Source organism: Acanthisitta chloris, unplaced genomic scaffold (genome assembly GCF_000695815.1).
Source record: "Acanthisitta chloris isolate BGI_N310 unplaced genomic scaffold, ASM69581v1 scaffold14134, whole genome shotgun sequence".
Classification (NCBI taxonomy): Eukaryota; Metazoa; Chordata; class Aves; order Passeriformes; family Acanthisittidae; genus Acanthisitta; species Acanthisitta chloris.
In genome coordinates, this window is record NW_008668859.1 from 45,904 (window position 1) to 61,589 (window position 15,686).

The window sequence follows — 15,686 nt, forward strand, 5'->3', positions numbered from 1 at the left end:
TACCAACACTGGTTTGTTTGTGGATTTCTTCCCTGTGGATGAGACTTCCTTAAATGCAGAATGAAAAGAGGTTGTGCTGAGCTGCGGCTGGAATGAAAGAGTTGGAATTCCCACTGGAAAGCCTGCAGCTGAGCAGTTTCTGGGGGTGGTTATCAAATAAAGTGTGAACACAAAGCACACAGAAGGGTGCAATTTGTGTAAGTGCAGAAAGTTGTCCCATTTCCTCCATGGAACTGACTCTTATTAATAAAAGAACCCACAGCAGGAGTTACTATGTGCCACTTTGATTCTCGGACTAAGGCTCAGGAGCTGTGGGTACTTGCACTGCAATAAATTTTACCCTTAAAACTAAACAGCTTTGAAAAAAATGGAAAAGACTTCCACCCAAGAGCATATTTGTCCTGTTGTTCAGGGTCTGGCCATGCAAGACAACACAGTGCCAGAATCTGTTTCTGTGTTAATAATCCAACTGTTCTGTTTTGAAAGGCTGACACACGCTGTGAGCCAGTTAGGTGCAGTTAAACTACATTTCTATAAATAAACTATGCTTTTTGGACTTTTTTGGTATGACGAGACCCTTAACTTCCCTCTGCCATGTACCTGAGAATAACACCTCTGGTTTCAGTTCTATCAGAAGCAAATCAAAGAGATAACCTTCCTGACTCAGTTTTGAAACTGTTTTAAATGGGCAAAATGCACATTCATAACAAGCCACAGCAACGAATGGAAGGGAAAAGAAGCAACTACTTCACCACAGCTTCAGGAATGTTTTTTTTGAAACCACCAGCTGTCTTCTACAGGCCAAAGGCAATAGAGAAGAAAGTACTATAACCCTGCTTTTGGGTTTATGAAATGTGGAAGGAAGCTACATATCTGTGTGTGTATACGTGCAGGGGAAAACTATTTACCAAATCTTTTTCATTCTGTAATCTGGAATCCTTAGTAGCTGCCTGAATCTGTTCAGATCCTTTGTTGCCATCAAAAGAGAAAAAAATTATGCAAAAAAACCCAACAACCCATCTGTTTAAGCACTGTCAAAAATGCAAACAAACACCTTCAGTCTCAGCCAAAAGGAAAAAAATCAGTTAGATATATGTCCAGAGAACATGTGCTACAGTCAGAAATTCAGTGGGAGACTTTAAATTCTCTGAACAAAATGCAGCCTTCAAACTTTGAGGCTGAAGCAGTGCTACAGTGCAAAGGAGCAAACATCAAACCTTAGGAGACAACTGTCTTGGAGATACCAGTCAAGAGTCTTAACAGTTCAAATGACCAAGTTACTTTTCCTAGCCCAATGAATATTTAAAAAGCTCAGCTGCAGTATGCATACCAACAAAAAAAAAAAAATGAGTGTGATTTAAAACTGAGTCTGTAATCAAATGGTCCCCAAATATATAAACTTATTTAAATCCTAGGACAATTTTTCTCTTATCAAGTAAGTGATGTGGTCATTCGCTTTTCAACTGAGAACAGTGGCTGTTTCTCTTTTCAACAGATGTGTATAAAAATGCACAGTATCACACTAATGATTAAATACAGTAATCCTAAAGGAGACTGCCAAGGCTTAGAAATTGTAGTGTACAAACAGCATAGCCCTGTGGAGCTCTCATCCTCTGGAGCTCAGTGCTGTAACACAGCTGGACCTGCACTCTGCCTGAAAATATCAGGTTGTGGTAGCAATAGATTGCAGGCACCATAACAGAGTAAACACAGGGGTTTTAAATTAAATTAAACTCCAATTAATTGATTGCTGTGTCATGGCTCTTTGGGTTCCATTTTCAGATAGAGCTTTAGTACAACTGCAAGAAAAAAAAATCCACAAAAAGAGATCCTGTGACCCTCTCTCAGGGGACTGTCACGCAGGCTGCTCTCTCTTCAGTGACTGCTGTTTAAATGCCTTCTCTCAACATCAAAATAAGATTATTGTTTAAATACAACATACAGTAAATACAAAACTAGTCTGCAAAGGCTTTGAAAAGTGTGTGTACATGCTTCACCAAGACGAGGGAATTGTGGGGAAAAAGCAGTGGCTATACCTTAAGCAATATGCAGCCTTTAAAAAGAAGCTGATGTGGAATTTTAATAATGCCAATAACGCCCTGCCTATCTGTCCCTCAGAAAGACAAACTTTTCTGGGAGGAATTACTTTCAAGTGCTTAGCTGTTTGCTAAAGCTTTTAATATCAAATGTCAGGCTTGCTAAAGCAGTAGCTTTGAAGTGAAAATAAACAACACAACCAGCTTGCTACTCTGAAAAACTCTAACAGGAGAGAGACAGGCTTTTAATATGATGGTTTCTACAAAAATTTCTTGAAATCCTGTCCCAAAATAACATTCAATGAGCTTAAACTTGGACAAGCCTCTTGTTTCACCATGAAAGAGAAATCTTACCTAGGAGACCCAGCATGATTAAATGGATTAGATGATCTATGCCTTGTTCCCTATGTCACATTTAGACCATACCTGGAAATTACTGTACTTGGTTTGAACTTACCTATAGCTTCTATTAGGGAAGAAAGAAACTGGAAAGCTCCAAACATCTCTGTGTGGGTGAAACTACATAACTGCTGACTGCAAGAATATGGAATGGTGTGATAAGAGCAATAACAAGTTTCTGAAACCCAGGAAAACCAGTATTCTAAATACAAAAAGCCCTTATGTATTGGAGTATGGTCATAGTATAAAGTCAGCAACATTACTACGGAGAAGAGAGGCTCATTTGAACACACTCCCAAATGAAAAACACATCTGCCTTGCTAACTAAAGAGAAGAGACATCTTCCTCTTACCATCCATGTGTACATCAGTTTTTAATTTTATTCCGTTGACTATGTGACCAGCTTCAGCTTTTTATTTATTTTTGCACCTTCAGTGGGCTCTGTCTTCTGCTGCAACACTTTCTGCCCTCCAACCTGCCCTGCTTTTGGAACCAAACAGCAGGTGAGCACATAGAAACAACTGCCAATTGCACAAACCCACAGCACGGGGAGGGAGGAAGAAGAAAACCAACCTTGCCACTGCGGCGGTTGGGGGTCACTAGGCATCTTTGCTACAACAGTGTGAACAGTGTGGGGTCAGTCTTCAAGGTTCTTCATTGCTACAGTGACAGCAAAGCCAGCCCGGGCCAGCTTTGGGCTAAGGGCACTCGTTTGGCTGATGGATATTAGCAACCTGTATTTGGTAACGACAGCATCAGTTTTCTGGTTAGGGATGGTCAAAGAGTTGTGGAAGACTGCTCCTTTCCCAGTTAGATCTGCTCAAAGGCTGACCCAGGGAAACACTTTTCCTGCTGCACTGAGCTCCCTTGCTGCCTGAAGGGCCTCTCCTGCAGCATGCCATAAGGCTCCAGCTGCACAGCTGGCACACACAGACCCGGGGCAGACACCAGGCTGACCAGTGCCCTGGGCTGGCGAGCCAGGGCATTGCTTCCCAACTGTCATTTTTGTAAAGGATGGGGAGTAACACCGAAGTAGGAATTAGAGCTTCAGTTATGCTATGGCCAGAAGTAAAGAAATGTTGTGAAAGCACTGCAGGGGCCTCTCCTGGCAGTGCAGCAAGTGCTGCACCAATGGAATATCTGTCCTGTGAAAGGTTTTAGGCCAGGCCTCCGAGTCTGTATATTACTGAGCATGAAAACAGGGACAACACAAATCTTAAATTAAAGGCTCTCTTAAATAAGCATCCATCTTCTGCTGCATACACAATGCTTTTTTTTCTTTGAATATATACATACGTATTTTACTCTAACATCTGCGTATTTATTTAAACTCTGTACTGTAGTAAAATATGCATCATTTTAATCAATAAGAGTTTGCTGGCGACAATCAGATTGACATTCAAACGTGGTGGCTGAAAGCTTTTATGTGCCTCTGACATACTGATCGCTCCCCATGCAGGGGAAGCATCTGTGCTACTTTTGTACAGTACAATGAGCTATTGTGTGAAAACAAAATCCCTCTGAATTTTCTCTTGTTGACACTGGTCTGGTCTACTTAATGCTACTTTTTGGGAAGTGGAAAGGGGGTGGGATAAATATGTCTTTAAAAATGAAGCAGCTGTAACCACAAAAATGAAACCAATACTAATACAAATCTACAGCATCTGATATTTACCAACACCCTAGCTTTGCTCATTTGCTGCTGTCAGATGTGGGGAAGGGAGGGTGAGGCAGTGCTGAATGGTGCTGAAGGCAACCAGCTTTTACCTTCCTCTGTACCCTACTCCCAGATCACTTTCAGACAGGGAATGGGGAGGGTTAGGATGATGATGGTAACTGGAGCAAGTGAAGGGGACAGCAAGCTGATGTGATGTCAAACCTGAATGCTGAAGCAGTTCATGAGTCCCAGCTCACGTGGTCAGAGCTCTCCAGGGAGAGGCTCTTGGTCTTGTGAGGAGAAATCGGACTGGGAGGGCTGCTGAGGTTTGAGCTATTCGATGCTGTAGAGTGTCTTGGAGAGTCAGAGTCCTGCAGCCCAAACACAAGAACACCAGTAAGTAACAGGATAGCAAGTATGAGAATGACTGAGGGTGCCTGAGCAACAGGTGACTGGATTCAAAGGCCTCTGTGGATTTTGCTTGTATCCAGAAATACTGAGGAATTTTTTTTGCTTAGAATTTCCTGGTCAAGGGAAGTCTTAAGAGTAAGTGGCTGGATCACTCTGCTTTCAGCAGGCATAGCTGATGCTGACATAAGCACAAACGGGATTCTGGCAGTCTGCGTGTTGCCAAGGGCCTCTTGGTTAGCAGAGTGTGCAACGTCACGTTGTCTGTGAAGCTACAACAGCTCTTTTCACAGGTTATGATCTGAGGTGCTCTTGCACTAAACTGAGAAATCTTGGTGGTACAGGCTTCATCACAATTATCTCTTCTATGTAAATCCTTGGATACTAATTCCATGTATTCTGTCAAGTTACTCCAGTTGGATCTTCTAGAGCAGAGTAGAATGCAGCTATGACTGAGCCTGAATTTGGGCTGACAGTTGCCTTCCAGCTTCAACTGGCAGGCAATATTTGGTACAATGAGAAAACCATGTGATATCTAATTTTCACACTCCTTGCTAAGCAAATGGGTTGGGGAAGTTTTGCTGGCCAACTTCAGATTGAATCCTCCTATGTAAAACACTCTTGGCTGAGTTTAGCACTGGACAGGACTTTAGTCCTAGAATAATGATAAGTCTCAACTGCACAGAATAGAAATTATTATACTCAGTTCCTTCTCTAGATTAAATGATATAATTCTTAAATTACCTTGTTAACCTCTGAGTGCAAAATGTCTCCTGTGAAGTGGTTGCTAAGATAGCTTATGAGTCTTTGCACATAAAGGACAGAAGAAATATCACCACTTCAAGCTGTAATGGGTCACTATCAAGCTGTTACTCTACAGGGCCAGTATTTTGGGGAGCCACGCTACCCACATATCTCCAGGTATGGAGTGCAGAGAGCTTTTTCTGCATGTTAAAACACCAGGACCAGAGTTGACACGGTTTGAGCAAAGTCTTTTGTCAGGATAGCTTGAAATAGAGGAAATCCATATCTTCACTGTCAACAACTCCCAAACTTGTAGCCAAACCCATGACAGGATTAAACTTCTTCACATTTATCAACATACTTCAAACTTCTCCTGTCACTCACCTCTCGCTCATAGTCCCTTGTTGGTGCATCGCTGCCTTGGTCCAGGCCACCAGAGGACAAGGAGCCGTCTGAGGGCGATGCCATCGGCTGACGCTTCGCTCCGTAGCTCCCTCCTGAGAATTCCCGCCGCAGAGCGCTGCCGTTCTGCGCGGACGATCCTGAAACACGCAGAGGAATTCAACTGTTACAGACCCCCACTTAGCACAGCAGAAACTTGTTGGCTGTTTCTCTGCTTAGTTATGCTTTCCTCCAGCGAGTCCTACGTTGCTCAGCTCATGGCTTGCAAGCTATGTGGGCTTTTATCTTCTCTTCTGCTGCAGGTTTTCCTATGGATTCTCCAGTCCCTCGCTTGGCATGTCGGCATTAGCACACTTTACCCAGCACAGACACAGTCACAGTGTTCCTGACAAGGTGGCAGTTGTAGAAACTGCTGTGGTGGCAGCCTAGTTCCAGTGGCCTCTTTTCCAGGGAGCAGGCACCAGCAGGCACACATCATGCTTTCTGCAGGCAGCTGGCAATGTGCAGCAAATGCACCATGCGCCACAAGAAGGGAAAAGTGTAGAAAAGTTGGGACACCAGCCTTGCCTCTATTTCCACATGGTCAATTACTTAGTCCCTTGCCTGGTGTGCTGGTTTGGGCTGAAGTGGAGTTAGCTTCCTTCACAGTGGCTAGTATGGGTCTGCGTTTAGGATTTGTGGAGAACAGAGTTAATAATGCAGAGATGTTTTTGTCACTGCTGAGCAGAGCTCACACAGAGTCAAGGCCTTTGCTGCTTTCCATACTGCCACACTGGCAAGGAAGTTGGGGGTGGGGGGAGATTGGGAGGAGACACAGCTGGGACAGGTGACCCAAACTGACCAAAGGGATATTCCACACCATAGGACATCATAAAGTGGAAGGAAGAAGGGGGACCATTGGGAGTGATGGCATTTGTCTTCCCAAGGAACCGTTACGCGTGATGGGCCCTGCTCTCCCGGAGATGGCTAAACACCTCCTGTCTGTGGGAAGCAATGAATTAATTCCTTGTTTTGCTTTGCTTGTGTGTGCAGCTTTTGCTTTCTCTGCTAAACTGTATTTATCTTAACCCATGAGTTTTTCTAGCTTTTACCCTTCTGACTCTCTCCCCCATCCCATTGGTGGGGGAGTGTGAGCTGCTGTGTGGTCCTTCGTTGCTGGCTGGGGTTAAGCCACAACACCTGGTCTCAGCCTACATTACTGTGCTGACTCTGGCACACAAAGGCCACATGGCAGCACTAGGAAAGCTGTTTCCAATGCACTGCAACTCTTCCATTCCAGCAGCCAGTTTTCTATTGCTTTCTCCTTGCACTAGCAGCATGAGAAGCATCAAGAACTCTAACACAATTCAGCAACAAGGCTAATAACCATGGAGCTTTTCCCAAAATACTGTGCACAGACCCCAAAGCAACACTGGCCTGTTTGCTTACGTGCTGCTAACCCGCTGCTGGCGCTCATCGACCGCCCTGGCTCCGTGCGGGATTTGGTGATCGACGGGATGCTGACGGAGCCACTGAACACCGTCCGGCTCTCCTGGGGCCGAAGATTCTGAAATGCAGACACACACACAACATCTTTACTGACTGACCGTTGCTCAGCCTTGGATGCTGTGAAGTAAGGCCCCCAAATACATTAAAACCCCAACCTTACCAGAGCTGAATATTTGGGCAGCAAGTCAGCAAAATTTGCAAAAAAACATTCTGCAGTTTAGTGCAGAGACTGGCAGCACACGCAACACAGTAGTGAAGTGCTGAATTACATGGACATATGCAGACAACTGAAAGAATGCCTAATAATTCAAGAATTTCCTTGCTATAGGCTTGCAAGCCTAATTCAGGTGCTCTAGATATATTCAAGTTATACTGCCTAATGTGTTCTTTCTGAACACAAGCTTCCAAGGATCTCATTAAAACTTCTCTCTGGTGCCATCATTTGTGCCATGATTGTGTAACTTTATACAGTAACCCGGTGAATCCCTAATGCCTGCAGAGTTGTGAACAGAGAGTGAATCAATCTGTATATCAATTACTTGTGTAATTCCAAAGGTGTTAACAGTCTTCCTCCAAACCTATACCAGCTGAGCCAAAGTGAGAATCAGCCTCCTGTTTTCAGCCTGCTCAAGGAGAATGACTAGAGCACATGCCACCATTTGTCTGTGTATTTTGATTATCACTTCTGTTTTGCATCCCGAGGGTTCTAGTGTGATTTTCTAAACTAGTAAGTTACTGGACTGAAGTGGTCCTTTACTGAGGGTAGATTATTTAGTCACCTCTCTGTATATGAGCCAGCTTCTTAGCCCAGGACTTTCAAATGCCCAAGCATATCATTTCAGCTCTGGCTGAATATGAGACTTCATCCTGCCCCTAGAATGATCTGCACTATTAAGTCATTACCATTAGCTAGAATTAGGTTTAGGAAACTTTCACAAGCACAGAATGTGAAAGGAGCTGCAGGTAGCTCTCAGCATAACTTTATTTCCTCTTTACACCCCTCCTCTGCACTAACTGTTCATTTCTTCCTCTTTATCTTTATTTATTTCCTCATCCTCACTCTGAGATGAAGTAGCCACACAAAAAAGAATAATTGCAATTGCAATGCCTTTTAAAACCAGGGTGTTATGAAAATTTTAGACCAGAATAAAGATTCCACCCCCACACAGGTATTCTCAGAGACCCTCAGGTACTACCCATGTCTCTATCTGTATTTTAAAATGGATAATTAAATAGAGGCTTTATAAGGAACATATTATATACAGTTCAGACTTCATCAGATAATTGTTACCACCCTGCTCCCAAACCCAGTCTTACAATGATTCTTAGAATCATTGCTCTAACACTCCCCTTTGATCTTACAGTCAACCCTTGGCTTCTCATTCTCCCAGAGGACCAGAAATGGCTGATTTTTAACATGCAACAAGTAAGAATTAAATCTCTCCCCCTATACCCAGATATCTCAAACACCAGTAAAAGATAATCAGAGAGCTTATAGATGAAAAAGCCTTGTTTAATTCTCCTCCCATCTTCTGCTGCACTGAACTAGGATTTGTACCCTCAAGACTTAAAAAAGTTTCTTAAATCATTTGTGCAATCATATTGCTGTCTCTCGCTCACCTTCCCCTTCTTTTTTTTTTGCTTTTAAACGTGAACAACCACCCTACCTTGTAGTAAAAAATAGTGGGTTCCTGCTCCTGTGTCCTTCACCATGCAATAAACAGCGTGGGATTCAGAGAATGAGCAACCTGCCAGTACCTAAACCATGGAGACTTGCTCCCCTCATGATACCCAGAGGAACTGATGAGCTCAGGGAATAAGTTGCTGCTGGGTTTTGAGAAAGAAAGGAAAGCCAAGTGCAGCACCATGCAAACGTGTGCACTGTGGTTAGTACACTAGGGTTGCAAGGCTGATCTTTTGTACTTGTATAAATGTACAGTGGTTCATTTGGCAAAGAGAACAATTATGTTTAGTGATAAGGTGATTAACCTCCTTCACAGTGACTGAGCAGACAACATGCAGGCATCAGGGGAAGAAGGGAACGGGTGACTGTGTGAAGAAGACTCATTTGTTTTAACAGTATATTCTAATGATGATTATTTTTCATGACCTCAGTTCGCAAAGTCCATGTAATTCCTTGTAGAAAATTTCTCCACAAAGCAAATCTTTCATTGCTCTTTGTTCTAAAAATAAAATAAGCACATGCCAGAGATGCTGGCATTTTGGACAAAACCCCCTGGAAGTGATATGCACATGATGCAGAAAGGGGACTCAAAGGAAAATAAACGGTGGTTATTAGCGGTAGTTATAAAGCAGCACAATGCAGCAAGTTAAAAACACAAAAAACAAAAGGAAACCTGAGCTTGATTTACTTAGAGAGACAGAAACCCCTCATTTAGATCAACAAGTCAAATCCTAGCAGGAAAATTCATCCCCATTGCTGAACCAAATGGAGAAAAGTGAGAGAAGGGTAAAAAAAAAAAGCAGCAGCAGAGAAGATGCTGCTGATCAAAGTGTATCACTGTGAAATAGGGTGAAAGGCCCCAATTAGGTCAGTGCATTCCCAGCTGGAGAGCAGAGCTGTGGGTTATGCAGGTGCAATTACTGCTATGCTCACAGCTCTGCAGCTTTTTGGAGCCTCAGCTCCCACACCAGCTGCTCCCCAGCTGCCTTCTCCAGCAGTGGGGTGAGGATGTACCTACAGGGTCTGACTGAACAGTTACAACACCCATGGGAACTTGTTTGCTTATGTTTCTCTGTCCATTCTGCTGCTTGTTGTTGTTATGGGGATTCTTTTTGTTTTAAACTACTGCTCTGTTCATTACATTACAAACCTCAGCTTTTAATTCGTCCATGAAATAATATGACAGAACCTAAAAGCCTACTTTAATGGGTCATCTTTCAACTCCCCTATGGATTCCACACTGTTCTGGTTCCAATATCCTATCCACACTTGGGACCATGGTACCCTTCTTGCAACAAAAATCTCCAAACACAGCACAAAGGGAGGATGGATGGACATGAAACCAAACTCTCAGCCTTGCTTTGCATACAGCTTACAGCATCTCTACCCTCAAGCCACAAAGCAGACGAACACGTTTCTTCATACAAGACTAAACCTCCAGTGCTCTAAGGAGCTAACAGGGGCTCTCAACACTCCAGGTTGCCCACTTCACTTTTTGCTCCAATTTATGCTAGTAGGCTGCAACACTAGGATGAAGGATGCTCCTAAAGAAAAAAACTGAGAGTTATTGTCTGACACACCAGGGGTCATTCCTAACTGATGTCAGGGAGACTACTCACATGAGAAAGGGAAGGTAGAGGGAGGGTCACAGTCCGGTGATACATCACTGCATATTAAACATAGAACATTTTATAGCACAGTCAGATTAAAAAAAAAAATCCTGTTAAAACCAGAACTGAAATACAGCTTCAGTGACCCTATAATCACCCTCTAAGGAGAGAAACAGCTTTCAGTTCGGCTTAACTATTCTTTTTTTTTTTTTGCATTGCAACAGAGTATTCCCCTTGTGTATCTGCACCTCTCCTCCTACCAGAAAAGCCAGGATGGATGCAGACCTGTCATCACAGGGCACGTTTTCCAAAATGCCGCAACTTCATTTCTGAATATTAATGGTTGTGACAATTGGGACTTCACAACATGACCATGCACGTAGCCAGTCAAAGCTTAGATGTGCAAATAGGTTTTGGAGCCATGTGGAAGAGATTTATCTTTCTCCTGCATCTTTAAATTCTGGCTAGTGTTGTATATGCAGGTATGTTTCCAAAACCTTGCCAGTGACAGGGATCTAGCACAGCAACCCAATGGCATTCAAAGCAGTCTGGCAGTGAAGGTTTGCCATGCATGTCTGAAGGGTGTCCAAAGGCCACAGAAACCAAGAGCCATGTTCCCATTAGAGCAGTGGACATGGCTGAGTCCCACACAAACCCTGACCAACCAACCACCATCACAATACATCTCCCTCACAGATCATTCCTGATTATCTGTGAATCTGCCCCAAGCAGAGCTGCAGGCCACAGCACAGTACACAAGTACAATGCACAGTAGGTACTTGTGTGTCTGTTTCAGTTTGGTTTGTACTTCTACAGGACATAGTAACACCCCTGTAGTCAGACCAGGATGCACAATACAAGAAAAGACAAAAGACCACTTCATGCCCACAATTTACATTCCAACTGGAAGGATATCTGCAGAACATACACCTCAGCCTCTGCCTAAAACTACTAGGATTAAGAAGACCTACATCAGTGAGTTGCACTCATCTTTTAATTTTTATCTTGTTTCTACATGTTCTAATTTCACTTATTTACTTTAACCCAGAAACTGTCTGAGGCACGACCTGTGTCTGTCTCTCTCAACCTGTGTACAAGTACTGTGTAAAAATTCTTGCTTTCCACATGAATTCATCATAAACAAACCATTTGAAAATTTGGTCCAGCAAAGACATATCCAGAACCTTTTCCTAATTTAACCTGGTATGCAGCATCCTGCTACTGACTGCTGGAGGATGAACACCGCGGAAGAGAACTTAGCATTCAAAATTCCCACATCCTTCCTGGCGATTAAAAATGTTATTCTCATAGCAAAAGGTTCAGCCCAGTTGTTATACACTGTTCTTTTTTTTTAAAGCCATGAACTATCTGTTTCTTGGCATGTCAGAGCTGTGTCAAGACCACAGCTGATTGCAGAAAGTAAATTGTCTAGGACAAAAGAGAGTTAAGGGGTAAAGGAACCATTTACAAGGGGTTTTCTCCCATGTTAATTGCCAGGCAAAAGGAAAACCACACAGTGTTAGTAGAGTGAACACCTGACTCAGCTGTTCATACCCTCAGAGTCATAATGTCTGGAGTACCGCGGACAGCGCGTGGAGGCGGGGAAAATGCAGGGTTTATGGAATCGTAAGAGAGGAATTTTTCAGCTGAATTAACAGTCATGTGGTAGATGTGCTCAAAGTTGCTCGGAGAGGAGATCAGACGGGAGTGATGATGAGGGAATTGGTAAGGGGAACGCTGCTATCAAAGACAACAGAGAGAGAAAGCAGTGAAGGATGGTTGTACAGGTTACATTGGCAACAGCAGTCCACAAGAGCAGTCAAACACTGAGGGACAGCAGACAGCAACCCTGCTCGCCGTCAACACACAGGTTCTTACATTGTCACCCCCAGTCCTCTGAGCACCTTCCTGACACGGAGTCATAGGGGCCTGCTGCCCTTGCTGTTGCTAAAACATTAAAAACAAATAAAACTTTTAACTCATTGGGAATAGATTCTAGTATTTATTATATTTTGATATTTCAAAGAGCACCACAGTTGAAAAAGGTGCTTTACAGACAGTTGAGAAGCATCAGTTCCCTGCCTTGAGGAGCTTACAATCTAAAATAGACATAACATAAACAAGGGAAGGTGAACACAGGTGAGATGGTGTGGGGAGAAGGAAAGTGAGAATACACAGCAGTTAGAGATCATCAGAGATTTCCTTCTGTTATTCATGCATTTTAGTGATTCCATTCAAATTAAGTATCACCCGTACAACAAACACAGAGTATTTCCAACGGGAGGGAACAGTGGTTCAACAGGGTAGGGACACAGGTCGTGTGAGGTGGTGAACTGGTTAGTGTCAGACAAGTGGGACAATTCACTCTGCTGCAGACAGACGACACAAGGCCCATGTCCCTCTGCACGCTCACTTAATCCTGTCGGTGCTTTACTGCCGCAGAGGATTAGGTCCCTAGCACATAAGGTGCGAAAGTATTGGGAAATTCAAATGTTTTTAGTAGGTCAACTGAGAAATGTGCTCCCACAGTGTGACAAAGAAGGACAAAGGAGAAATAACCCTGCAAATTGAACAGAAATAATTTCTAATTCATCTCTATGGAATGTGCTGACACAAGCACTCTTGTAATTTAAAGTCACCTAAATCCAGATTTAACAGAAGAGCATTTCAAGGCTTGGTCTCCCTCCCTGTGCCATCTGTAGATGCTCAGCAGGTCAGCTGGCAAGGGGGTGGTTTGCCCATGGATACCAGCAAATCAGAATACCTTTTCTAATTTCTACCTTCTAAGTTCCTCTTCCCCTCATCCAACTGATTTCATCACCTTAAAACAAACATTTCTGAGTAATATTAGAAATGTTAGGACTTAAAATACAAAATATGGTAAAAATATAGCTTACCCCTCCACTAAACCTAAGGCACTACTTTTTGTATGTGGAACGTATTAAAGTCTGGAAGAACATTAAGTCACATCCCAATACATATTATCAGACATTATTGTTACTATTCTCTTCATTTCAGCTGGTAAAATCCAACTTTTTTTTCTTTTTTAAACACAGAGTTATTATGAGGCTTTGCATGTTAACCAAAACATCAATTACCACATTATGGCATATAAGACAATATACATTAAATTGTTATTAGCAACTTTAGCAGCATCTAAATACCAGCACAAGAAGCCACCATTCCAAGAACAGTCCAGGGCAGCACTTTGCTGAGTTATCTGCTTACAGGAAACTGGCAGCAAAGCCAGCTACCTTCCTAAAAGCCAATAAGGGAAAAATGGCAGTGTCTAAAATCACAAGCTAAAAAGCAGAGCGTAGGCCAGCTGCAGACCATGAAAATATTTGGCCAGTATTCATGAATGTGAGAAAGCCACAATATGGCAACATTTTAAAAATGATCCTCCATAGAACTTTCTCCATGGACTCCACCGTTAGATGCATGCATGGGGTTCCCACTTTCTTTAAAGAATACCAAATATAGATAAGTATTCATTTACTCTAAAAGTTTCTCAATTGAAACAAGCAAAGCTTCACACATCATCTAGAATGGAAGTAGAATGGCTCATGTATAATGAGGTCAAACTGAAGCATAATGTTCAAATAGAATGGCAGTCAAGACCAGCTTTTGTATATAAAAATACTTAAGCATGCAGAATATGAAAGCAAAATCAATCCTGTACATCTGATGTACACAGAGAGGTGGTCTGTGCTGCAGTAAGTGCAGTTGCAGATTTCAGATCTTCACTACAAAGGAGCATCCACGATAAAGTGGCTTCTGGGGACAAGAGGGCAGAAGGGAGGCCAGACTGTACGGCCAGTTAATTGGTGACAGGCTGCTAGGGAAGAAAAACATGTAAACAAATAAGTTTGGGGATATACTAACAGGAATGATTTTAAATTGTACAAAACAAGACAATGAACCAGATCCACATCAATAAAATACAAATATGTACTGATTTCTGCTCTGATAATAGCAAACAAGAGCTTCTGGTTTCTATTGTGCTGCCGCCCACAAACTTGCGTGCCAAAGCCAGACCGTAGTTAAGTGTTTGCCATGAGGAAAAGAAGGATGCAAAATTACAATTGCCCGACAGCCTCTAATATTTTCTCTCTTAAACCTGCTCTCTCTCTGAGCCTTGGGCATGCTTCTGTCCAAAGACACGGCTAGAATGAAGTCAAAGGTGTCCATCCATGGAGAGAACAATGTGGGACTAGGCTAAGAGACTGCAATTTGCCATAAACATACCCATGTGTCTGGAAAACAATGCACAAGCATCTTTCCCCCTTGTATGGCTGCGGCAGCAAGGGCAATCACACGCAGGTGGGTATGTTGCACATATGTAGGCACCTGATACATCATATCAAATAGCCTGAAAGAGTTTAAAACAGTCCATTGTTTTGTATGGTTACAAGACAAATTAAACTCTGTAAAGTTGGTCTTTTAAAAGACATCATTAAGAACAGTGGTGGGCAGAGAGAAGCAAGCTCCTGTTGGCTCTGCATCCACCAGGCAGTTGGGCCATGGGTTGGGACAGCACAAGTACATGTCCCCTCCTGCCCACTGGTGTATCACAGCCCACCCACCATGGGCCATCACTGCCAGTTCTAATTCTGTGCTTCATTCAGTTTTTGGCATTTCTCCTGAAAAAGGCAGCAGAGGCATGTTAGTGGGACTGCAGAGATAAGCTCTGATTGGATTCACATTGCATATATGAAGCAAATATGTATATATTAATACATAAATATAAATACATACATATAGATATAAAAATTGTCATTTTCTTTATAAGGTTCATCCATGGAGGCTAGATGAAAGCTAGGCTGAGTTGGCTATTTAGTTTATGAGAGTCTCATTCAACACAGAGATTAAATTATCTGTTCTCTATGTAAACCTATTTATTACTAAGGACCCTTCTGCCCATGCAGCAGTTATACTGACTTCAGCAAAACTTCATGCTGGATGAAAAATCTGTACCAGTAGATCCAGCCAAATTTGAAAGTGCTCAAATAAGCCAGAAGAAACTGCAAATAAAAAGGCCCAGTTCACTCTTTCACACAATCTCAGCATTCCAGTATCCCATAAAGAAAGAATCTGTATGACCTGAAACAGGTGGATAAAGAGAATCCGACAATACTATTAGCCTTGCCCTGCTTGCTCCCCCTGGCTGTAGCCCTCTTTAAATGCAAAAATGTATTTTACCATCCCCTTCCATAAACAGAAACACGCATTCCCAAAGTAAAATGTTGTACTCTTTC

At 42.7% G+C, this 15,686-nt stretch overlaps 1 protein-coding gene across 1 annotated transcript in view; it reads right to left on the reverse strand.

Moving 5' to 3' along the window:
- Window positions 1-3,734: 3,734 nt before the first annotated feature.
- The window catches only part of LOC103800730 (serine/threonine-protein kinase MRCK alpha-like), a gene marked incomplete at its 5' end in the record, with an annotated part of 56,669 nt that continues 44,717 nt past the window's right edge, over window positions 3,735-15,686 (reverse strand). Inside the window, 3 exons of the mRNA XM_009073114.1 lie at window positions 3,735-4,463; window positions 5,629-5,786; window positions 7,075-7,192. Of these exons, the coding sequence (XP_009071362.1) occupies window positions 4,332-4,463; window positions 5,629-5,786; window positions 7,075-7,192 (408 nt within the window). The remainder of the gene's footprint in view (window positions 4,464-5,628; window positions 5,787-7,074; window positions 7,193-15,686) is intronic.